Below are 24,980 nucleotides of genomic sequence, written 5' to 3'. Positions count from 1 at the left end.
TCGCAGAAAACAGTTCGATAACTAGCGCTGGATGGCGACAACTAGCGCTGGATAGCGACAACTAGCGCTGGCCAGCGCTAAGCGATAGCCAGCGCTGGCCAGCGCTGGCCATCGATATCCAGCGCAAAATTTTTGCGCTATTACTCGTCAGCTAGCGCTGGCCAGCGCTAGCCAGCGCTAGTTGTCGCTATCCAGCGCTAGCCAGCGCTGGCCAGCGCTAGTTGTCGCTATCCAGCGCTAGCCAGCGCTGGCCAGCGCTAGTTGTCGCTATCCAGCGCTAGCCAGCGTTAGCCAGCGTTAGCCAGCGTTAGCCAGCGCTAGCCAGCGGTAACCAGCGCTAGCCAGCGCAATGTATCAAAATCATATACTTGCGATATTACTCGGATGATGATTAATCACTTTACACTTGACTGTCACGTGCCTTTTTTAATCCATTCTCTGACTCTAGCTGGTTCTGAACGACTTTTCGAAACCCCAACCCTCTAAGTCTAATCTGATCCCAACCCTAACCCTAACCCAATCCTTAACAAAAACATATGCTGAAACCCTAACAATAACGAGAAATTAGACTAACTTCCTTATATAATACGGTCATATCACGTGATCGATACATGTACAGTTTTTCGCCAATATCTCGTTTGATACATGTTTCGTATCCTTCGGCGGCGCGCGCTTCGCGCGCGAAAAGTGGCATGCAACGTATGTCAATATCTCGTCAGGAGAGCATTTTAACCCTATGTCATGGGCCCATGGGGGTTGATTCGGAATTAGCGTCCGAAAATACATCGATTGAAGTTGGACACAACCATCGGGGGCCCTTTTAGAACAATCTCGAAGATCGACTGTAGAGTGATTTAGCACGCTCGATATTAGTATTACTCGTCAGCCAGCGCTGGCCAGCGCAATATAGTTGCGATATTACTCGTCAGCTAGCGCTGGCCAGCGCTGGCTAGCGCTGGTTAGCGCTGGCTAGCGCTGGTTAGCGCTGGCTAGCGCTGGTTAGCGCTGGCTAGCGCTGGTTAGCGCTGGCTAGCGCTGGCCAGCGCTGGTTAGCGCTAGCTGACGAGTAATAGCGCAAAAATTTTGCGCTGGATATCGATGGCCAGCGCTGGCCAGCGCTGGCTATCGCTTATCGCTGGCCAGCGCTGGCCAGCGCTAGTTGTCGCTATCCAGCGCTAGTTGTCGCCATCCAGCGCTAGTTATCGAACTGTTTTCTGCGATGGCCAGTTGCGCTGGCCATCGCAAACTATCGCGTGCGACAGTGTCGCATAGCCAGCGACAACTAGCGCTGGATAGCGACAACTAGCGCTGGATGGCGACAACTAGCGCTGGATGGCGACAACTAGCGCTGGATAGCGACAATTATCGAACATATATATTTTGCGCTGGCCAGCGTTATCCAGCGCTGGATAGCGACAACTAGCGCTGGATGGCGACAACTAGCGCTGGATAGCGCTAGTTGTCGCCATCCAGCGCTAGTTGTCGCGTTTTGACTATCGCAAAAGAACCAGATATTCTTCACGTCACACTCAATACAAAGGAAGATTGTCTAAAGTGATGGAGAAACAATAAGAGTAGTACTGAAAACGGAGAAATAATAATAGTAACTGAAAACAAGAGAAGTAAAGACAGAAAGACCCGGCTTCGAATAAAGAAAACCTTTTACACTTTGGCACTGGTTGAAACTATTAACTGGTTGAAAGTTAACTTTCTGTACATCATACGGCTTATTAAACATGGGTGAAGGACAGTAAACACCTTTATACTGCTCGTCGTTTCAATTTGACGAGATCTTTGTTTATTATATTAAGACTAAAATGGTTAATTATGGTAAATGTCACCAAATATTAAAATTAGTTAAGCTCTAGCTAAATTATTAGTGACATAATATACTGTACTATATTATACATGTTTGTGAAAGTAAACAGAGCTGCTAAGCTATCTCTGAATATATTATTACCGTTTTTTACACGGTTCGCTAAACTTTTATAATTATCTTGATCTCATATAATATAGTAAATATGTGCAAGTATTTTAATCGCTAAACTTTTTATCTTCTTTTCTCTAACATTAATCTCCCTATCAGCTGTACGGAAGTTAACTTGTAAGTCTAGCACTAACGTTGCTGATTGGGTTTGAAATTAACCGGCACTCTTCTCAATTTGAATATTTGTGCCGGATTTCCGGTCAGAAATGTAGTCTGTCCGGCAGATATTCCGGCAGATATTCCGGCAGATTTGAGAGCTGTTGTTGTATGGTGGATTGTGTTTTAAAGCACACTCTCTATTATAATGCTCATTCTACATGGCTTTATAACTGCACAACGTTTGCTATGAATGCCAAAAAGCGCTGTAAAATGAGTTAGAAATATCTGCAGTTGTTCCTCAGCAGTCAGGAATGTTCCTGCCTGTAGAGTTCGCTTTGTTCCTGTACACACACGTAGATACGTCATGTCTATTAGTGCTATCTTGTGTAGAGAATCTTGTTATTAGTAGATCACGTGATCTCGTATATCAAGAATATCCTGAATTCCTGCGCTGGTTATCTGGCTGATCCAATGTGGAACAACTGGTGAAGCTCCTCTGGAAATTTCTGAAGAAGAGCTCAAGAAAACAATTCATATCCATTCCTGGTTCATTTCATGCGGGAATTGGGATTGCTGAATGTTATATGATATATTCTGAAAATATTATGTGAAAATGTTGCGCTTTTATTTTAGCTGGATTGTGTGGGCAACTTAAGGTTTCATTCTGTTTTGGGTTTTCAGTGTTATCAAAGCTTCCTTGGAGTACAAAAAGCATCACAGCACAAAATGAAGACAAATTTTGTAGCTTTTTTCTCTCAATTGAAGCACTCTATAATTCTAATTTCAAACCTCCTCACAACATTGTGTTCTGATATCATAAGTAGGAGCATTGTAAGACACTGGGCGAAGTATTGGAAGTAATAAGAATATATTTCAGACGAGACGACCCCCCTGGTAACCAACTCCAGTGCTATCCAGCGTAACGCTTACTACGAGACAGTAGCACCCAGCATGGACCCGATAGTAGATATACAGAACCTGACTAAACAGTACCCTAACAGTAGTGTTAAAGCTGTGGATAACCTCAATCTGCAGCTGTATAAGGGGCAGATATTCGCTCTGTTAGGACACAATGGAGCCGGCAAAACTACTACTATTTCTATGCTTACTGGTTAGTGTGTTAAACAGCTGTCTAGTTACCAGGCGGCATTGTATCTATTTGCCCTCTTCTTTATACCTGACAACAAGAAATATGTGGTAAAATTAAACGATTTTTTCCTTCTAAGATTGTAAACGAAGTTAAATGTTCCAGGACTGTACCCTCCAAGTAAAGGTACAGCGTACATAATGGGGCGGGATATAAGAACCAGCCTAGCTGCCGTCAGGAGACAGATAGGGTACTGTCCTCAGTATAACGTGCTGTTTGATGAGCTGACTGTGGAGGACCATCTCATCTTCTTCTGCTTTCTCAAGGTATCACATTACATTACAAGGTATCACATTACAAGGTATCATATTACATTACAAGGTATCATATTACATTACAAGGTATCACATATTACAAGGTATCATATTACATTACAAGGTATCATATTACATTACAAGGTATTGCATTACATTACAAGGTATCACATTACATTACAAGGTATCATATTACATTACAAGGTATCATATTACATTACAAGGTATTGCATTACATTACAAGGTATCATATTACATTACAAGGTATCACATATTACATTACAAGGTATCACATATTACATTACAAGGTATCACATTCATGATCAACATGTGATTCAGTCACTAGCGCAATATCAGCTGTTTTTAGGGCTGGCAAGTTGTCTAGATTTTGGCGTTTTAATAATCCGGTGTGTAAGTTACCAGTTCACTGAGTTGTGCCTCTTATCTGTATTAACTTATTTAATGTTATTTAATACCAGGGTATGGACAGTGCTATAAGATACGAAGTAGAACAGATGATTCAGGCTCTGGGTCTAGAGGATAAGCGGCATGTCGTCTCTAAGAAACTGTCAGGTGAGATTGAGGAATACTTTAAGGCTTCTGACCTGTACTAATAACCAACAACTTTATTTCATCTTCGCCAATTTTGAGGTGATATAGCCAACAAATAAATCTGAATATTTACCAAACAATGGGAATATTCCATCCTCCTGAGAAGATATTGTAAGTATACTACAGTACAGTAGTCAGTACCAGTCACTACTTACTACAAATTACTAGATAGTGTTTCTAACTGTTTACCTTGTACAGGAGGTATGAAGAGGAAACTGTCCTGCGCTAATGCTCTTATTGGGAACAGTAAGATAGTATTCCTTGACGAACCAACTGCAGGTACGTACTTTCTCTAGAACCAACTGCAGGTACGTACTTTCTCTAGAATACAATTACTTAATTAGTTAACCAACTGCAGGTACGTACTTTCTCTAGAACCAACTGCAGGTACGTACTTTCTCTAGAACCAACTGCAGGTACGTACTTTATCTAGAATACAATTACTTTAGTTAATCAATATCATTGTTATAAAATGTGAAATATTTTATAGTGGAACTAAGTTGTTAATCATGGGTCGAGATACTATTTGATCACTACTACAAATGGATCGTCTGATCGCTGTAAAGTGTAAAACTGGATTCTAGTAAAGATGATTAGTTAATTACATAGGTAATTGTGTAACCAATACTGACAGGTAATTACTATTAGTTAATTGTGTAACTAACACTAACAGGTAATTAGTAATTAGTTAATTGTTTAATTAACAGGTATGGACCCGGCTGCTCGTAGATCTACCTGGGACCTACTACTAAACTACAAGAAAGACAAGACAATAGTTCTAACCACACATCATATGGACGAAGCGGACCTGCTCGGGGACCGGATAGGAATTATGGGCAAGGTTTTAAAAACTTTTATTAATTAATTTTATTATTTATATCATCAGGTCAATTACAAAAAATTATGAACTAGATCACGACAAGAATTTCGCCGTGGTTACACTACGCACGATCAAATTTCTTACAATGTACCAGCACTATTTTCAATAAATAATTTTAAGCGGAAAGTATTTATAAACGATAGACGTAAGCTTGCATCCAAGAGTGAAGAGAGGCACACACGACCATAGCGTTTTTACTTGATACGTGCAGAACTGTAGAAGTTAAATAATTCCGCGCACATTTTGGGTGTCAACAAAATAGCGCCGTCTGTTTGCGGTTTGGTTGTGTCATATTGACACATTATATGTGTCAGTTTAATGTTTTGTTGGCAATTCTTTACTCTGTCGGTGACACTTTGACTTAAGGCACGGATAACACACACACACACACACACACACACACACACACACACACTTGTCACTTAAGGGACAAGTAAGGGACAGGTAAGGTACACTTAAGGCACAGTTACGTGAATTTTTTAATGTTTACATTATTTCACGCTTTGTTAATGTATCGTGTGACAAATGTATAAATATATAAATATAAATAAATATGTAGCATTACCCTCATAGAAGGATTTACAATTATATGGGCAGGATGACTGGGATAGTTGAGCTGGTAATGAGTATAATTGAGACACTATTCGATTCATCAAATTGTGAGTAATGTGTATAAGCTAACATGTGCATAACATAAAGTGGCTAAATTGACTCAATTTCAATCTGTTGAGGAATTGCGATCCGGCTTGACAAATTATCCATTTGCCAAGATTCACCCTCTTTTGTTTTTGAGAAGTGTAAGACCTCCTGGCTTGACCTTTATCTGTTCTGGTAATCTTTTTAACTTTAGTCATTGTGCACACGTGTCCCTTTTTGTAGTAATTATGAATGTAGAATTATTCTCTTTATCATTAGTGCAGCAAATAGTGCCCTTTACAGCTTTATTGTTATAGGAACTGGTTTCTCAATATTATTATTATGTAGGTTTCACAGTTTTATACTTTAATATTATGATCATATTACAACGTTAATATAGCCCGTTAATATTACTCGTTTAGTTTGGTATGGGGATAGTTACATTTTTATTTAATTTACGATTACGGAGATCTATCTATCCGACCCGTCAATAGTTTATTTAATCATTAACTGTGAACATTACCGGCTCAATACCTGGCACTTCCTTTATCTTTTTAACTTGAGTCAACGTGCAATATGTTTTGTGTATGTGTTTTGTGCATGTGTTTTGTCACAATAAAACACATGCACAAATAATGCAATAATCATGAACGTACAATTATTTTGTTGTAAAACCCTGATTGGAATATTATTATGAGTTGCATAGTTGAAATGTTTTCTTGGGAAATTTCTATTGATCCCGTTGGTGCGACACCAAACGGGATCAATAGAAACGGGATCAATAGATAATTACCCAAGAAAACAATTATTTTATTCTATTATTAGTGAGCCGTTTTCAATTTTATTTTGTTCGACTTGGTTTCTCAAATGTACGGTGAAACTCAAATGTAGTTTCACCGCTTTGTACTCTTATTATATTATATTATATTATTATGATTACTCTAATATAATTACGATTTGTTTTAAATATTGATCGTATTTGTATTAACTTTCAGTTTATCAGTTACAATGTTAAATTGCATTAACTTACAGTAAGCGAGATCACTTTGTTCTCCTTGGCAATAAAACACGTACAAAAGCCAAAGCTAACCAGTCACTGGTTTATAACATCTTATTTAGTGACTAGTGTAACCCGTTACATTATTAGTATTGATATGGCTACGATAACAATATACGACAATGTGTTATCTGCTCCCTTATCTACTTTGTTATCTACCACTGAAACTTATCATATCCAACAAAATAAAGACAGAGGGTGCGATAAACTGGTCAAAATAGTGTTCTGCGTCTTCCTGTTTCTGTTGCTTACTGGAAACTGTTTCGCTCTAAAGTTTTTCGCTTGAACGAAGAAACCTGTTAAACCTATTTATGGGTGACGATTAATGACTATGGGTGCTGAGTCTTGGTGGTTACGGGAAACTAACCACATTTCAACTATTGTAACAGGAGAGAGTAGTAGGGAGAGTAAACTAAGCGGTCTGCGGTAGTCTCCTCAAATACAGTGCACTTCAAGCACATAATGATGGGATTATAAAAGAAAGGAAACAAATGTACCATTTTCAGTTGACTATACCATATTGTTGTTCTAACCAGGGTTGCTTATTGAATTTAAATGCATTTTAAACTTTTGTTCATTGTTGGGCAACAGGTTCACTGTTTTATTGTAAGTTATTTTATTCATTTTGTTTAGGATTTTGTTTGTTCATATGTTAATCATATATGAAGATGATGTTATAAACTAAATTATGATAATTTTATTTTGAACATTATATAACGAATATTTATTTGCCTGTATTAGAAGGTCATATTATTATATGATATGGTTTAGCTCTGTCGCCGTCGCGTTATGCAGTCGTCACCTACAATCATGATCCGAAAAACGTTGTATGTAACAATTTATATAAATGTCCGAGATAATCAAGATAAGATAATAATTAATCAAGATAAGTGGTCGTAAGTGCACGGGATAGAATTTTTGACCACTGATAGTTCAAAAAAAGAAAGAAAAACATAATACTTCAAAACAATAATATCAGGAAAATTTGTCTTCCTTTAATCATAATAATGTAATTAAATACTTCAAAACAATAACATAAGGAATCAGCAATAATTTGGAGTCCACAAACTGACTGTTGACAGGTTACTTCAAGAGTCTGTATAATCACTCATACAATCCCCCAATCAGGGTAATCTATGCTGTGTCGGATCTTCCATGTTCCTAAAGAAGCAGTTTGGAATTGGTTACCACATGACCATCGTGAAGAATGAGGAGGTCTTCAACACTGAGGCGATGAACAACTTCGTTACAACTTACATACCAGGTAACTGATAGTCTGGTAATGTAACTGATAGTCTGGTAATGTAATTGATATCTAGATAGCAGGTTATTATAACTCTAGAACCTAGACCTTCAGTAAACTGAAGATACCAGCTGTTTGCCAGCAATAGATGATACACAATATATAATCAGAAGTAAAGTTATGACCCGTTGCAAAATATTGATTTCATCACGAAATACACATAAAATTCCAAACATGCCAACAATCTGACACCCTGCTATAGACTCCAGGTATTAGCACTAACAGTATAAGATTAGCGATGATGTTATAAATTTTACCACCAACTCATAGTTTTACTCACCGTTATTTTTCCCTCAGATCTCATATTTTACAAAGTCAATACCGTGTTCAATGTAAGCTTAAGTAGAGTCATGAGATCGCTGGGAACGGACAGCAAATAGATACTTCACATCCGTACTGCGCGTCATCACTCATCATCATCATAATAATTCTTTACCTTCAATATTATATTCCTTCATCTTAGCGACAAGAGAAACGCCATTGTAGGATGTGAGGGGAGTGAGGACTCCTCAAACTACATTAAATACAAAACCTCTCTTCGTCACGTTCTCACCCACAATTGTACAGTGTACACTGTACATATAGTATACATTACATAATTAATTATTTATATACACACCAGGAATGAGGATACATTAATAATACCGTTACTTTTCCGCAGGATCTAAAATAGAAGGTAATGTTGCCTCGGAGATCTCCTTCCTACTCCCTGAAGATCAAGTGTGTAACTTTGAGCGGTTCTTTACCGACCTGGAGCGGGAGCAGCACCATTTGGGAGTAGACACCTACGGGCTGTCTCTAACTACACTAGAGGAGGTTTGTTTGTTTGTACTTTTGTTTGTTCTCAGATACTTGATGAACAGATGTGGAAGTGGAAGCTGATGTATAAGAGTATAAGTTACTTAACCATTGGTCCGCTGTATTTGTGTGTATTCTCGATACACACCTCATACTAATTAAAAAACCCACATTACAGGTGTTCATGCGAGTAGAGGAGCTGGGAAGAGACGACACAGCCAGTCCCAACAAGCTTGCTAACGAGATCTTCACGCGCGCGCGACAGAACGTGTCAGACTTGCTGCGCGGGGAGACGTCCCACGAGGGGGAGGTGGACAGGGATAGGAGCGGGAGGAGCCGGGCTGTACAGATACGAGACCACTTTAATAAGGGTGAGTTGGGTGTTATTGGGGTTATTGGAGTATTATATTGTTAGATCTGTGTTTCGTTTGAGTGAAAATAATGTTCAATATAATTCCACGAACTTAACTACAACATCTAGATTCAGTTTACTACCTTATCATAAAGTTCGCCGAGATTAAGTAGGTTTCTTATCATAACTCATTGTAGAAATCCCCCAACTATCTGACTCTTCACCAGCTGCCTCCCCCCAGGTAGCAAACTAACACTACAGCAGATGTGGGCTATGGTAGTTAAGCGGTACTACTACTCCTTCCGTAACATAAAGACACTGCTGATGCAGCTCCTGATGCCTGTACTCTTCACTATGATCCCTCTTATCGTTATCAAGAACTTCCCTTCAATGACTGTGAGTACCTTCTGAAACCTTTCTTAGGAATTACTGTTAGAGTAATGTATTTGTTATTGTCAGGTTAGTTATCAGCTTAGGTGGAAATTTATAGTTGTTACGAAGAAAAATCCTGCTTTTGAGTTGAAATTATTTATTATGGAGTATGGACATTATATTAAAAGTTATAGTTTTGGCTGACTGATACAATGAGCGGGGGTCCCCACCTAGAGTTCCCTCAAACTAACGTTGACAGAAAACGATACCACCACGACCAGCTAACCCACTAAACAGACAGATAACACAAACACAGGGGGGACGGTGTGGGGGCCGGGGGGGGGGGGGGGGGTGTGCCGGGGGGGTGTGTCTTAGCTGCATTTTACCGCTTCATCGCAGAGAGTTAGTACAGCTGTTACATCTCCCTCCACAGTCCACACCCTCTCCCTGCTGACAAAGAGCATGTCCTGGTGTGATATAGAGCCTGTCCTGGTGTGATATAGAGCTGACATGTTGCTGTCTCCACACATTCTCTTATCTTATTGTCGTCACTACATGCACACACGTCCTATCTGACTGGAAGTGTCGTGTTTCTTCAGGGGGAGAGTCTGTAGTGTGTGACTGCTGTAGATAGCGGGCGTTGACAAAAACACCTGTGATTAACTCCCTTACTATCCTTGACAATCTTCCTGTCCTCACAATCTTCCTGTCTTCACAATCTTACTATCCTCACAATCTTCCTGTCTTCACATTCTTCCTTCTCGTGACAGTATGTATATTAAATTCTTAACCTGGTCAAGATGTGTATCACGTGATGATTCTAAACATGTTGTAGTTTAGAAGTTACACGGTTGCTGGTTACACTGCTAGATACTGCAGTAAGTTATGGTAATACTTGTTAGCATACTACAATCTATACTGGTGATAACACTAGATTGAAGCTGTAGTAGTAGTAAACCCGTCATAAACCAAACAGTACCATCTCTGATAGAGGACTGAGAATATGTTTAAATCATAGCAGATGATTGTTACACTCCATGATTCAGAACTATAGGACTTGAAGGGTTAACAAGTTACACACATTTCTTTAACAGCAGTTGGAATTGAGAGGCAAAACGTAGATCCGTGTCTTTTGTTAAGCGTGAGTCAGTAGCCACAAACTCACGTCTGTCTGTTATAATACGGGTTTAAGTTTTATCTGCAGACTTCAACACCTTTATAGTCGTCTGTACGGTGTGCAGAAGGGGCCCTCTGAGATAAGGATATTACCCTAGATAACATTATACTCGCATAACTGAATTAGTGAATTAGTTAATATATTACATTGACTAATTCCATTAAATAAGAATAATAATCCTCAATACCGCGTGTTAACCCTCCTTAGCACTAAGTATCAATAGTAGTTAGCTGTCATCTGTAATTGTAAGTTACAGTGAATATTGTTATTCACTACTGTATTCGTCTGCTTGCTCAGGTAGACACGTCATACTAGAATAGTTATAATACCACACTACCTAATACCACACTACCTTGGTTGTTAAGTACAAGTTATAAAGAGTAAACTCATGTTATGACATGTTTACCAACCCGGAAATTGTTACGGGATATAGAAAAGAGAGTAGAATGAGTTTGATATTATCTTATTACGCTCCTGACAAACACAGAAATCACCACAAACACAGGACAACCAAATGAGAAGATAATTGTACCTGTACTGCTACGGTCGCTAAAATAATAAATATACTGTCCACTGTCTAGATACGTTGAGATGTCAGAACCAGATCAAAGAATTATGTGTGTCCCAAATTGGATGCTCATTGTGAAAATATTACAAGTCCGATAACTATGATAACTTGGTAACTTGGTAACTATGTTAACTACTTGGTAACTATGGTAACTACTTGGTAACTATGGTAACTACTTGGTAACTATGGTAACTACTTGGTAACTATGGTAACTACTTGGTAACTATGGTAACTATGGTAACTATTGGTAACTATGGTAACTATTTGGTAACTATGGTAACTACTTGGTAACTATGGTAACTACTTGGTAACTATAGTAACTAGTTGGTAACTATTTGGTAACTATGGTAACTATTTGGTAACTATGGTAACTACTTGGTAACTATGGTAACTATTTGGTAACTATGGTAACTATTTCAGGCAGCCCCACCACGTGACCTGACAGTTCTGATGAAAGATAACATGTTTGACAGCAGCAAGATAATCTACCAGCCCGCTCTCAGTAGTCCAGCTTACGACAAGGTTTATAGTTGATCCATTAGTAATTAGCCTATTAATTAAATATGTATTAACTTATTAATTATAATCTCATATACTCACAGACCTTTCTTCGCTCTTTATACTTTATTTTCTACCTTCTTTAAAGAAGTTTGTTTGTTTGTTTGGGGACCAGCTTTTGGTACACTGGTCTGGGTCAAGTTTGTCAAGTAAGCACCTAATACCCTAATACACACTACTAGATCAGATTACATTACCAGGTACCTTTATCATGTAGAATACATTCCTCGTGATTACCAAAGTTAAACCAACTCACTAATATATTGCCGGGGGTGTATAACTCATGAACAACTCTCCTGCTCCTGATATTGCATCACTAATGCACTACTTATCACTAATAGTAATAGTGTTTAACACTGTGCTTAATAGTTAATACTTTAAAGTTTAACTACTTGCTTACTTCCGATGTAGACTATTGTAATGAAGACACTTCTCTCTGATAAAATGTTCGATAAACTTAAAATCACAAATTAACAGCTTCTGCCAACTTACCTTATTCTTTTGATCTTTTTCGTGAGAAAGAAGCTTTTGATCTGTTTAAAATTTAGTACGGGGGAATCGATATAGATAATTAAATCCAGTAATTACAGCTAATTGGCTGTTAATTATCACCTGTAGTTAAGATAACACCCTGATTAACACCTGTTTCCCCTAGTTTATAGACTCAGTCGGTAACATGACGAAAGGGTACGTCAAAGGAATAGAGAACATCTCAGATTTCCAACACAGTGACAACATGACCCAGTTTATTCTGGAGAAGATAGAGAAGACACATGGTCACTTTAACAAGGACTATGTGATGGGGTTCAGTGTTATGGAGAGTCTCCGTGCTAGTCCGGTATGTTCCGTGCCATAAATACTTAGTATAATAGTATAATTCATAATATAATAATGATATGGAACTTTACTGGACACCATCTTAGTAGATAGATGATTGTTTTCATTGTCTAAATTATAATTAGGTAGCTACGAATATCCCAAGTTCTATATCACTAGACAGCTGAATTGTGAACCAGGTTTATTCCTAGCGGAGTATACATGCCTACAATAACATATGCGCATTTGTATATTCATTTATTGCTTGTTTAATTTGTTTTTTTGTGTTTAATTTACGATTATTTGTATTTGAGATTCTGCGATTAAATTTATTTTGTTGATTGTAATGTTGTGATATTGCATAATTTATTGTAAATGTAATATATGTTTCAGAATTATGTAGTGTAACGCGATGGAAGTATTTAAAGCGGGCATATCCTGTCCAAAACCAGGATGCACGGCATAAAGAATTTGTTTTAACTTGTTTGTATGAAAAGCATCAATATCCTGATTCAAAACATACCTAACATACCATCCCCCCTGCAGGATCTAACAGTATTGTGGTTCAACAACAGACCCTACCACACTATACCTGTACTACTTAATCTCTACACTAACGCTTACCTCAACTCTGTTGGAAGTGATGTTACTGTCACTGTCACTGACAAGCCTCTTCCTCCTTCTACTTATGAAAAGGTAACTGAATGTGAAGATACAGGGTGAGTTGAAAATAGTGTGTAGAATGTAAATGGCTCTAATGTTTTTGACAAATGAAATTTCCACTTTAAAAAAATTATCGATTTTTACATTCTACACACTATTTTCAACTCACCCTGTAGATACCTTATCTTCTATCTTATCTGTTAGCTAAGTATTGATATACAAGTGTTCGGATCTTATCTCTATTCTAATATCAGTTACATAGATCTTCTCCTCTTAAGGTTTATAAGGTGTCCTTCCCTTTTCTTCTTAAATATTCATTAGAATGTTCTAGTTTGAAATCTATCACTCTATATGCGGTAAATAATAAATTGGAGTTTTACTGTACACAATATCATGTGTAATCTGAGGGAGCAGACCTGCAGATCATTGCTTAAATATAAACTGCCCATTATATCGTGTAGTAGAACACTAAAGTAACAATGAAGTACAGTGCAACCTTGATAAGATTGGAGTGTAAGAGTGCTCAATGCAAACATTGGAGCATTGTACCGCTCTATTAATAATAGCTACAACCCTTTTTACAAGTTCGCAACTTTGCAAGTCGCTGTTACTGGAGAGCTGGAGACGTGTAGAATGATGACATTCCATGAGTTTAAGAGACCTGCCAATCTATAAATAACGTCTATATTCTAATTTTAGCAAGGTGTTGTTTCTAATTTTAGCTGTATAAGTTATTAGTGAGCCTTGCTAGATTTAGAACATTATGTTACAAATGCTTATCAATAAGTGCGGCTAACTTAAATACACAACAATCCAGTGTCTGATCTGCAACAATCCAGTTTAAAAGGTGTGTTTTCAGGTCAACAATGTCAATGACCAGATATTTGCGTTTATGGTGGCTTTCAACGTGATGTTTGGCTTTGCATTCCTCGCTTCCTCATTCGTCATATTTATTGTAAAGGAGAGAATCAGCGGTAAGTTATTAACCACTTATATTATATGTAGAAGTGTTCACTTTTAGAATTTGTGGAATAGTGAATAACCTAGAACCAAACTTATGAATCCACAAAATAATGTTGACCATTTAGTACCCTATTACATACATGCTACATAAAGAGGTATCGTCCTAGTCGTTGGAGTGGCCTGCATCACACACATCCAATATCCTATTTTGTATTATATATGCCCACTATCTCACTACACAGTCTCTAGATCCGTTTGTTTCCAGGAACCAGACATCTCCAGATGCTAAGTGGACTGAATCCTATTGTCTACTGGGTATCTTCCTTTATGTGGGACATGCTCAACTTTCTCGTTCCTTCACGTTAGTACAATAATAAACCTTAGTTTTATCTAATAATTAACTGATATGATTATATGAAATACAATGGAATTATCCAGAATTTTAAATGTTAATGATAATATGTAACGCTCTTAAAATTTTGTGTGGCGTCTGTTGCTAATTTGTATCTTTTTGAACTAAAAGTAATATAATTTAAATATAATTAAACCCCCCCCCCTCCAGTCCTAATGCTGATACTGTTCCAAACGTTTGGAGTAGAAGCGTTCTGTGGTTCTAACCTAGCTATAGTGCTGTTAGTTGAGCTACTTTACGGGTGGGCGGTAATACCTCTCATGTACCTGATGGCTAATATCTTTAAGAACGAGGTGGTCGCTTACACCAGGCTTATCATGCTGTGAGTACTGTTTCTAATTTAAATCTAGTTTCTAGTTTTAATACTGTTATGTTTATTAATTTCAACTCTTAGTGTTACTGAAGAGTGAGGATGCATTACTTTTAAGGTTATATGAATGGGTCTCAATCCCTGAATCCCCATTACATCAACCGTATTTTTGTACGAATCTTCGTTTCACAGTATGTGTCTTTCCTTACAAAATTTACAGAGTAATTGTTTCTGCTTGCCGGCGTTTTCGGTCTGGAAATTAATTTAATTTGGCTGTGCTTGTTAATAGTTAAGTGAATTGACCCAATCAGCTTACACATTGGTTACACAGCCAATTACTCTGCCATGTTATCATGCACTAACTACTAATCCCATTAAGTATCATTAGCTGTAGAAATACAGACAGCACTGTAACTGTAGAGATAATGTCTCGTATTAATTAATTAGTGGGTGTGAGGAAGTAGTTACCTGGGGACCCCGGGCTAGTTATTAGTTGTAATTATATTGCTGGGAAATAAAACCCACTTCCGATTTTAAAACTGTCGTGGAACAAGTTTAAAATTTATGTTAGATAGTAAACAGCTTCAGTTACTGGAATAACCGAATTTTAGGATTCAAAACATACAATCGAGTTTACAACTTTTATAGCTCAATTAGGATTTTTCTTTTTCCATGAACCCTCTCGACATTTTCCCGGCTATGATATAATTTAATAATTATAATAGAATTACACTGTAACACTAACCCACCCCAGTAACTCCACTATTGTAATAATGTCTAACCCACCCCAATATCTCCTCTATTGTAACAATAATGTCTAAACCACCCCCAGCTAATCCACTATTCTAATGTCTAACCCACCCCAGTATCTCCACTATTCTAATGTCTAACCCACCCCCAGTATCTCCACTATTCTAATGTCTAACCCACCCCCAGGAACGTATTGACGGGTACTGGAGCCTCACTAGTGATCTTCATCCTGAGTATCCCGGATCTGGGGCTGGAGAGTGTCGGTAAAACCCTAAAGTGGTTCTTTCTCTTCCTCCCTAACTTTGATTTAGGACAGGCTCTGGGGGATATGTATCTCAACTTCGTAATCAAGACAGCTTGCGAGGTGAGTGTCTGCTTAGTTTCCTGTTATCTTTAAATACCTGGTCACGTGGTCACGTGATCACGTGGTGTAAGAACTAATTATTGTGGACTAATTTGAGTAAGATGAAAAGTAATGCTAGAACTTGGATTAAGATTAGAACTTGCTACTGTTCTAGGATTAAATTATTTAATGAATGTAATAGGAAAATACTTGTACTTTTTAATACATCTTTCTTGTTTCATGGCACATTTTTCTGTCGACACGAATAAAACAGTAGTTACGGTAATGCAAATTTAACAAAAAAATGAAGGTTGGTTTTAATGTTCAAAAAATTCTCATGACATCAGTTTTGATATCAACAGGTAGTTTACAGGTTTTCTTTACGTCCGTACCTGAATGAAAAACATTAAACATCGCAAAGTAAGAGCTATATAGTATATATAGCATTTCATTTTAACATCATGAACATTGAGCATAATAAGGTATTGTCAGTGGGTACTTTAACTCTTATCTCACATCAATCAGGTATCAGTATTTAATGAGTATTAATTCAGTAAACCTCACAACACTTCCTAATCAAAGCCTGTACTAGTTGCTATTAGTTACTAGTTGCTATTAGTTACCAGTTGCTATTAGTTCTGACCTAATAAAGACAGGTGAGAGTGAGATTGTCTGTTTCATTAACAGTTCCAGCTGATCTACCACTGTTCTTCAGTACACAGTCCCCACTGTTCCTCTTGTACTCAACTGCCATGCACCCATCTGTGGAATGGGGTAGTTAGTCCTTTACTCTGTCTTCATATTTATTAGTTTCATCTAATCGTGGTAATACAGTTTGTAAATTGGTTAATTCAAGTCTTTCATAGAAGTAAATGACCTGAAATCTCAGTTAAAATACCATGTGAAGTATCTGATTTAGTCAATATAACTAAAGTAAGAGTCCCTTACCTCTGTTAGCACATGCCATTGCACACTCCTTTATACTACCAATACCACGTAGCGAGGTTATAGTAGATCCTGAGTGGCTCTTGTTGAGATTCGTACAGGAGTTCCACTTAGCGTTATCTGCTTTCCCGATATCTGGGGATTATGTGGATTAGTGAAAGTGAAAGTGAAAGTGAAAGGGATTATGTGGATAAGTGAAGATAACAACAAGAAGTGCACCTATTAAATTGTATCATTTGGATAATAATTGTAAAATATACAAAGAATAATGTTCTGGTGACATTGGGTATTAAATATAGAGATTGATAAATAATCGATGAATAATCGTTTACTTATTTGATGGACAAAGTAATATTTGGTGAGATGAAGGTATCTTACCCCAACAGAGACGGTTAATACTGGAGTAGAAACCGTTGGTATCGAACAGATAACCTCTTCTTTCTCTGAAACACTTGCAGTCTCCCGCGTCCGGACTGAAATGATAGCTGTTATACTACTACTACTACTAGCTGTTATGAACAGTAGTGAACAATTGACTCTCGCCATGTTTAGTCCATCTAACTGATAACCAAGTGTGACTATTACCTTGGTTTTATAGTAAGTGTGATGCTGCCAGTAGAAGGTTGAGCAAGCTTACACCTCCGCAAGCAATCGTACTCTGTCTTGATGTTCTTGATAACACCACCCAGCGGTGTTCCTTCATACCTTACTCCTCTCTTCACACAGTGGTTCCTGCTTAGTCCTGAGGAGGAGGAGGTGTGTTAGTGAAAGTGAAAGTGAAAGTGAAACCCCTTTTTAAACAGTGGTGTGTGTTAGTGTGTAACACTTGGGTGTTTTACTGTTCAATTGTGAAAGTGAAAGTGAAACAATCACCAACCTGCGATGAGTTTCTCAGAAGCGCTCATTACGAGATCAGTCCTGTCCTCCACCAAACTTATCTTAGAGTCCAAAGTTCCGATCTTTGCGTTTACCAAGTTGCTGAATGCGGTCACCGTATTGGTCACCTTATAAGTAATTGTGTTATCATTTCATTAAGTGACTCAACTCACTTGTAAACTTGTTAAAAATCCCCCTGATTTCGAAACGTAATGCGGACTGATTGAAAATGGAGAAATATTGAATACGAGAGTGATAGTAAGTTACCGAGGTGGTCTTGGTTCCCAGGTCAATGATTTTAGAGTTGGTGGAAGCAGTGTAGTCTGTAACTTCCTTTTCAATGTTAGAGAAGTCACCAGAGGGAAGGTCTGTGGTTACGATGATCGCTTCCGAGAGGTCGGTTTCAAACAGCTTTCCTGCACATCTCACCTGAACAAGTAAACACATGGTTAGTGTTGTGTTCAAGTGTTGAGTTACTATAGTAACAGTTACTATAGTAACTACTGTTAGTGAGAGGTGAAATAGTCGGGAAATGGAGATCTATCAACTAGAGGGAAATTTGATAATTCAGTGTGAATCAGAATAAAATTGTAAATGTCATGAGTCATCTATTATTATGAATCCTTATCATGACTCACCCTTAGAGTACACCTAACACCGTACTTAGACCCGGAGTCCAGCCCAGCAACGGATACGACCTGAGGTGAGTTCTGTCCGGAGACAGCAACAGTGACAGTCTTGTCAGTACCGTACAGTTTGTCACTGCCGTTAGAGTCCATCTTGTAGTAGCTCACTAGCAGGGCATCCTTCGTCATTCCGGCTGGTAGCCTCATCCTGATTAGTATACAGTGAGAAGAAATGTAGCGAGTTGAAAGATTATTTGCAGCTTGTTTATTGTGACAGTTAGTAAGTAATAGTTTAAAATTATGATTCTAGAGAGTAGACATGTCAGTAAGTAAGTAAGTATCCAAAGAGCGATCTGTGGGCTGTGATCTGTGTATTAGTGTTGTTTAGTATTGTTGTAATTACACTGGGGTAAAGTTCATTAATATTGCTTTAATTGACGCAATATAATAGTCCATTTTATATACGAGCAGGGCAAAATCGGGAACTTGGTAATCTAGCTAGCCACAGTTGGGGCAGCCTTTACTCTAGTTCTGAAGAATCTCCCTCAGTCTTGCTATTTGAAAAGGAGCACTGACCTGTCAATGTAGACGATAAGTTGCATGGTACTTGTAGTCTTGCTCTCTAGCAGAGGTACATCCGGAGCATAAGGGATTGTTGCGAAGGATAGCTTTACTCTCTCACTTCCTACCCCCTGAGAAGTGGAATATTTAGATCTCTCCTTATCTCTCAGAGAGAGACAGAGAGAGAGAGAGAGAGAGAGAGATCTCTCCTTACCTCTCCTTACCTCACACCATCATCTCTTCTTACCTCACACCATACCCATTAAGAAAACAAACTATTTAACTTGATTTATTCATTCCAGTATTACTATAGCTATTAGCTGTATTACGCTACCTCGTAGAAGGGCTGGATAGTAAAGTCGTAGTAAGTTCCTTGTTCAAGTTCGTCCAGAGTAGCTGTAAGGAGGGATGTCTCCACCTGTCTCTTTGCTGGGAAATGTTATTGTCAGAAACTTTATTTACCTTTGATACTCACAGCTCTTGATTAAGAATTTCGAGCAGTACGGTCTGGTTAGTATACCACTAATTCAATTAACTAATTAATATACCACTAATTGCGGGTAATTGTTACCTTCTCCGTTGATGCTGGCAGTGACAACGTATTTGATATCAGAGAGAGATACCACTTTCTGTTGAGGGGCACTCCACTTCAGGGTCACACTGTTACTGTTGTGACCTGTTGCAAATTAGGTTATTTACTTGATTTGTGAATCAATTAATGAAATATTGTTCCATCGAATGAGAGAAAAAGACTAATAATGATAATACGATAAGTAAGAAGTATCATGACCTGTGACTTGAGGAAGTACAGGAGCGGATGTAGCACCAGTTTTACAGGTAACAACAGCTGAAACTGCACTGTAGCCTATCTCTCTGCCGACCCGGTACGACAGCTCAATCTCGTACTCTGGAGAAATTATTAACTGATAAATGATAAGTTAAAAGTTGTTTATTAACAATCCATTTCTAATCGGATGATCTAATTGCATCTTCCATGATCTACAATAAATAAGTGCTGAAAAGAAGTCGATGAATGGTAACAATAAACAGAGATCTGACCTGTGTTAGGTTTGAGATTTCCAATGTTGACTTTATCAGTGTTTCCCGCAACTGTTTCAGTAGGATAATAATCAAACTCCTTCTCTTCTCCCTCCTTCTGTTCTTCTTTCTCCTTCTTCCACGATGCTCTTATCTTGATAGCAGTGACATGAGAGGTTGGTTCAGTGTTCTGGGCACTGATCAGATCAAACCCTGAGTAGAGGATTCGCTCGCAGACGGCTGCTGGAGGTGCAGCTGGTGGTGCGAAATCTTGTTCTAGGACCTTTCCGTTTCTGTATAATCTGTAAAGGTGTGTGGTTGATAGATTTTGTTTGTTCAGAAGATTTGTAAATACGTGTAGTCTAAAAAGAATCAGCTAAGTTTGGTAGGTTTACAAGTAATGATGACATTTTCCGCGTAGTTACAGCTATGAAGTGAAGGAGAATTATAATGAATAATATTGACAAAATAATCAAAGCACTCTCTATGGTAAAATATAATAGCATACCTAATAACAGCATCTTTCTCGTTGTCATTGTTCACAATGTTATCAAGACGGATGAGGAAGCAATGATCACTGCCTGCGTTGAGTTTAGCATGGGCCAGGAACTTCTTGAGATTATATCCAGCCTGTCCTACCCTCCTCAGATCATTGTACCAGTTCCCGCTCTCAGTGTCCCCGCTGTACTGCCCCTTTCTGTAGAGATCAGCCACGTTCTGTTCCGGCAGCACGTAAAGCTGGTATACAGTAGCGTACTTGTGGTTGAAGATGCACTTGTTGTCTGTGGCAGCACCAATGTCAGACAGTGAGACCTCCGAGAGCTGGTTCGCTTCCTCTGTTACCAGCTCTATTGTCCTGATCTCACGGGCTCTCCGGTCCAGGAATACCTCTGCTTTGTCTTTGTTCCACTTACTTTCAATGTAGTGTCCTAACAGGGCTTCCAATTCGCTTTCATCTGCTTCCCCAGTTTTGAGTGCTGGAAGAAGGCTGGCTACTTCTGCGGTCATTTCGAGTGTGAATGCTGCTAGTCCGGCTTGGAAGGTCAGGAGTTGGCCTTTAATTGAGGAGAACCTGAGGGGAAATTGTCTTATATTAGAAAATTAAAATCTTTAGAGCTGCAGTAATGTGAACATGTTGACTTAGTTACTCATACATACCAACTTCTGAGTGAACACTCAATGCTTTATGTATTGGATTATCCAAATCTGATAAAATAAATTTTGAGAATGATTCAAATAACAAATTTAGAGATCTATACCTGATTGAAGGATCTCTGCCGAGCAGTGTCTTAACTCTCTTCTTCAAATCAGAGAGCTCAGTGAGAATCTCCGTGACTTTGTTTGTCAGATACTCGTTAATCTCGATGATAAGAGCATCAGTTCCATCACAAAAGAATTTAATGGGAGTGAGTTGGTATTTAATAGGGGTGACCTCATCCTTAGCGGCCTTGTTAACCGCGTCGAACACAAACACCGTCTGGTTATAGGTGGCAGGCATGGTGTCTATGATAACATCCCCGTAGAACTTCACTCTTAGGTTCTCCTGGTTGACGAGTGACTTACCGTTAACATCTACAGCAGCTTGTCCCTCAATAGAGAAACTGGGAACAGTGTTTACTGCGATAGATAGACTTCCTCCTACTTCTTCCTTGTACTCCGTCTTCTGAACGTCCTTCTCAAACAGCAGGTAGGCTCTCAACCCGTAGGTAACAGAAGTTATCACGTGTGTTGGCCCGTTGTTACTGTCAATCTTACCACATTGATCCAAATGGTCCTTTGGGGTCTTAATGGGTAGAATATGAGTCATCTTTGTAGATTTGTAGTTCATGGTAACCCTGGCAACGTCAGAAGAGGATGTCTCATCTCTAAGGTAATGTGCACTGCCTCCCACGCTGATGAGTCCCCCCAGGAACTCTAACTTTAAAGAGGCGTCCACGTTCAGTGCGTACGATCTCTCGTTGATGTTGTTCTCCATGTACACATCCACGTTCGAGTATATCGTGTCCATCACATTGACTTCCTTTTTAAGGGTATCTTTTGTCCAGAAAGATGCTCCATTCTGTACGAGCGACTTTCTGGCGTCGTAGAAAGTACCGACAACGACAGTCTCTCCAAGAGCTTCCCTCTCAGTGACCTTGAGTTCCTCGTTAGCTTCAGCCCGTTTAACAAGTCTACCATCCGAGGTCTCCTCACCAGCAACACAGAGTCCTGACCTCCTGTCGTATATCTGGTGCTCATCGCACTGCATCAGCTTGGCTAAGGTCCCCATTCCGTCGCAGGAGTAGTAGTGGCGCGGTGAGACGCTGCTCGCTGCGTAGTTGTACCTCCCGTAGCATTTCTTGCCTTCCTCAGCAGTAACAATACCTGCTAGCAGGCAGCACGCTAACAACACCAACATAGTATCCTCTTATCTTTAGTTATCTGTTGAATATATTATCAGGGAAAAGAAGATTAAAGAACTAAACACAGTAGTTACGAGAGCTCCGTTGAAGTAAATTTATATAGCAGCGTTGTAACAGAGGGGGACAGTGTTGAGGTCTGACACTTCGCGGATCAGATAGTCCCCTCGATTTTCTCGCACCTCTCCGCTCCATTGTTCTCCTTCACAAGCCTGCCAGTTGATAGAGGAGGTGTGAGAAAGTGCGCCTTATGATTCTGACAATTATTATCCTCCCAAGTTACCGAGTGAAGGGTACTCTTGTTTAGAAACACAACAGCTGGCGAGCCCATTGTTTGGAGTTCGTCACGTGACCAGTTGTTGGGGTTGTCACGTGATATTCTCTTGACAGGAGATTTTCCGTTCTTCAGTAAACATCTGGTTGTTGTCGAGATAATAATGAATAAGTCTAGGTAAGCAAAGATTTGCGTGATTTCAGAATAATCATCGTTACAGCCTCACTCAATATAGGTAAACTCAATATAAGTAAAATATAGATAAATACAGGGTGGTAAATACATATAATGCTATAATATGATAACTGAAGAACAAAACATAAAGTTGATAGCCAACATTAAACAGTAAACACTATCTTTCCCGGGCGATAACACTTAAACTCAGATCCTAATTTTAGCAGCTTACACTTTTATATTATTATGTTTACTCTTTTATATTGTAATGTTTCTGGGGCAAAGTTTGTAGTGATCCCGTTTATTACGACAAGGAAAAGGCTCTTATAAGGAAAAGGAATTGTTCTACTTGTAACAACATAGTAGTGTAAAAGTATTACTCTTTTATATCTGAAGATAACAAAATAATAATTGAATGGTTTCAATATTATGAATTTTCTTTAAAATATTCACTCTCTTATTACGTTAATTTCAGAAATCGATATTCACGAAGATTATGTGTAAAGCAGAGAATGTGGTCTACCAAACGAACTTTTTGGCCTGGGAGAACCCTGGCATCGGCAGGTAAGACATTACTAAACTACTACTATACTGAATTGCTATAAATAATTAGGTATATATATAAGCTCTGGTTGTATAAATACATAACCCTAAAAATGAAATCAGTTTACTGCTTGTTTTGTTTTCCTTACAATATGTAGTTTGCTATACTTATTTACTGTGAGAAATCACAATATTATTAATATTATGTTTGGGCGGAAGCACAGAAATAATTCAAATTGTTGACACTGATAAGTCAGTCACGTAATTAACAACAGTCCCTGTGTCACAATAGCAAGTGTTTTGGTCGAGTGATACTGAAATATCCGTGAGCAGGAAATGTTTGTTGGCAGCCTGATATATCCACAATACTAGAACCATTATAATGAAAGTTGCTGCTACTATAAACAATTCGACTGGACAAATCTGCGCCGGTTTTTATTAGATAGTTGAGATCCAGTCGGTCATTGAAATAAGATCAATTAATCAATTAACTAATCGATTAATCAATTAACTAATTACCTAATCACCAGGTACGTTGTGTGGCTGGCTATGCTAGGGTTCGTGTTCCTAGGACTGGTAGTACTCCTAGAGTATATCAGCATCAACAAGTACAAACAGAAGCTATCACAACCGAAACCTTTCGTTCCTGATCCTTACGAGAATGAGGACGTGAAGCGAGAGAGGTGAATAAGAGTCATAAACTAGTCGATTAGTAATTAATTAATTGGTTTAAGCTAAGTAGATAATGAACCAATCAGGGTTATGAAGTTCAGTTTACTACTATTAATAGTTTCTAGTAATCCGTACCATCAAACGGGTTTTCACTATTATTAGTTAGATAGAGTGATAACTGATAAAATTGCATGTTTAAATACGATATAGTAAAGTATCTACTAAAACTAATCCACACTTAACCCCCCCCCCCCCCTAAACTCCTCGTTCCTCAGACAGGAGGTGCTGAACTCCACACTTTACCCCCCCCCCCTTAACTCCTCGTTCCTCAGACAGGAGGTGCTGAACTCCACACTTTACCCCCCCCCCCCCCCTTAAATCCTCGTTCCTCAGACAGGAGGTGCTGAACTCCACACTTTACCCCCCCCCCCTAAACTCCTCGTTCCTCAGACAGGAGGTGCTGAACTCCACACTTTACCCCCCCCCCCCCACCTCCCCCTAAACTCCTCGTTCCTCAGACAGGAGGTGCTGAACTCCACACTTTACCCCCCCCCCCCCCCCCTAAACTCCTCGTTCCTCAGACAGGAGGTGCTGAACTCCACACTTTACCCCCCCCCCCCACCTCCCCCTAAACTCCTCGTTCCTCAGACAGGAGGTGCTGAACTCCACACTTCACCCCCCCCCCCCTAAACTCCTCGTTCCTCAGACAGGAGGTGCTGAAGTCCACACTTTACCCCCCCCCCCCACCCCCCTAAACTCCTCGTTCCTCAGACAGGAGGTGCTGAACTCCACACTTTACCCCCCCCCCCCCCCCC

The 24,980-nt window shown here is 39.0% G+C and overlaps 2 protein-coding genes across 3 annotated transcripts in view; one reads left to right on the top strand and one right to left on the bottom strand.

Annotated features, from left to right (window-relative positions):
• LOC134821189 (phospholipid-transporting ATPase ABCA3-like) overlaps nucleotides 1-24,980 on the top strand; it is a 40,174-nt gene that overhangs the window by 8,147 nt on the left and 7,047 nt on the right. The window contains exons 11-29 of one of the 2 annotated variants that reach the window (XM_063831870.1): nucleotides 2,087-2,104; nucleotides 2,964-3,197; nucleotides 3,339-3,499; nucleotides 3,967-4,060; nucleotides 4,298-4,378; nucleotides 4,807-4,940; nucleotides 7,801-7,936; nucleotides 8,637-8,791; nucleotides 8,952-9,144; nucleotides 9,367-9,521; nucleotides 11,663-11,764; nucleotides 12,456-12,638; nucleotides 13,163-13,312; nucleotides 14,139-14,253; nucleotides 14,508-14,603; nucleotides 14,805-14,976; nucleotides 15,901-16,078; nucleotides 23,426-23,514; nucleotides 24,024-24,176. In XM_063831870.1, the coding sequence (XP_063687940.1) occupies nucleotides 2,087-2,104; nucleotides 2,964-3,197; nucleotides 3,339-3,499; nucleotides 3,967-4,060; nucleotides 4,298-4,378; nucleotides 4,807-4,940; nucleotides 7,801-7,936; nucleotides 8,637-8,791; nucleotides 8,952-9,144; nucleotides 9,367-9,521; nucleotides 11,663-11,764; nucleotides 12,456-12,638; nucleotides 13,163-13,312; nucleotides 14,139-14,253; nucleotides 14,508-14,603; nucleotides 14,805-14,976; nucleotides 15,901-16,078; nucleotides 23,426-23,514; nucleotides 24,024-24,176 (2,599 nt within the window). The remainder of the gene's footprint in view (nucleotides 1-2,086; nucleotides 2,105-2,963; nucleotides 3,198-3,338; nucleotides 3,500-3,966; nucleotides 4,061-4,297; nucleotides 4,379-4,806; nucleotides 4,941-7,800; nucleotides 7,937-8,636; nucleotides 8,792-8,951; nucleotides 9,145-9,366; nucleotides 9,522-11,662; nucleotides 11,765-12,455; nucleotides 12,639-13,162; nucleotides 13,313-14,138; nucleotides 14,254-14,507; nucleotides 14,604-14,804; nucleotides 14,977-15,900; nucleotides 16,079-23,425; nucleotides 23,515-24,023; nucleotides 24,177-24,980) is intronic. The other variant, XM_063831871.1, reaches the window with a different exon arrangement.
• On the bottom strand, nucleotides 16,335-22,580 carry LOC134821190 (uncharacterized). Its single transcript, XM_063831872.1, has 15 exons — nucleotides 21,363-22,580; nucleotides 20,612-21,175; nucleotides 20,125-20,405; nucleotides 19,856-19,972; nucleotides 19,637-19,741; nucleotides 19,400-19,494; nucleotides 19,081-19,196; nucleotides 18,517-18,712; nucleotides 18,146-18,307; nucleotides 17,880-18,006; nucleotides 17,588-17,744; nucleotides 17,381-17,475; nucleotides 17,006-17,137; nucleotides 16,701-16,819; nucleotides 16,335-16,449 (listed from the first exon to the last, which is right to left on the bottom strand). The coding sequence occupies exons 1-14, from the start codon at nucleotides 22,499-22,501 to the stop codon at nucleotides 16,701-16,703; spliced, it is 3,405 nt and encodes a 1,134-aa protein (XP_063687942.1). The 5' UTR covers nucleotides 22,502-22,580; the 3' UTR covers nucleotides 16,335-16,449.

Source organism: Bolinopsis microptera, chromosome 9, assembly GCF_026151205.1.
Source record: "Bolinopsis microptera isolate Bmic1 chromosome 9, MBARI_Bmic_1.0, whole genome shotgun sequence".
NCBI lineage: Eukaryota > Metazoa > Ctenophora > Tentaculata > Lobata > Bolinopsidae > Bolinopsis > Bolinopsis microptera.
The sequence above is the reverse complement of the archived record's forward strand: the minus strand, read 5'-3'. Positions and strand labels throughout refer to the sequence as shown.

What these genes read in the sequence shown, in the direction of transcription:
- LOC134821190 (XM_063831872.1), bottom strand. Translation starts at nt 22,501, where the DNA reads ATGTTGGTGTTGTTAGCGTGCTGCCTGCTAGCAGGTATTGTTACTGCT. An exon ending in GGCAGAGATCCTTCAATCAG is followed by an intron (nt 21,176 to 21,362) that starts GTATAGATCTCT and finishes ATTTCCCCTCAG; the next exon opens with GTTCTCCTCAATTAAAGGCC. An exon ending in GAGAAAGATGCTGTTATTAG is followed by an intron (nt 20,406 to 20,611) that starts GTATGCTATTAT and finishes ACACCTTTACAG; the next exon opens with ATTATACAGAAACGGAAAGG.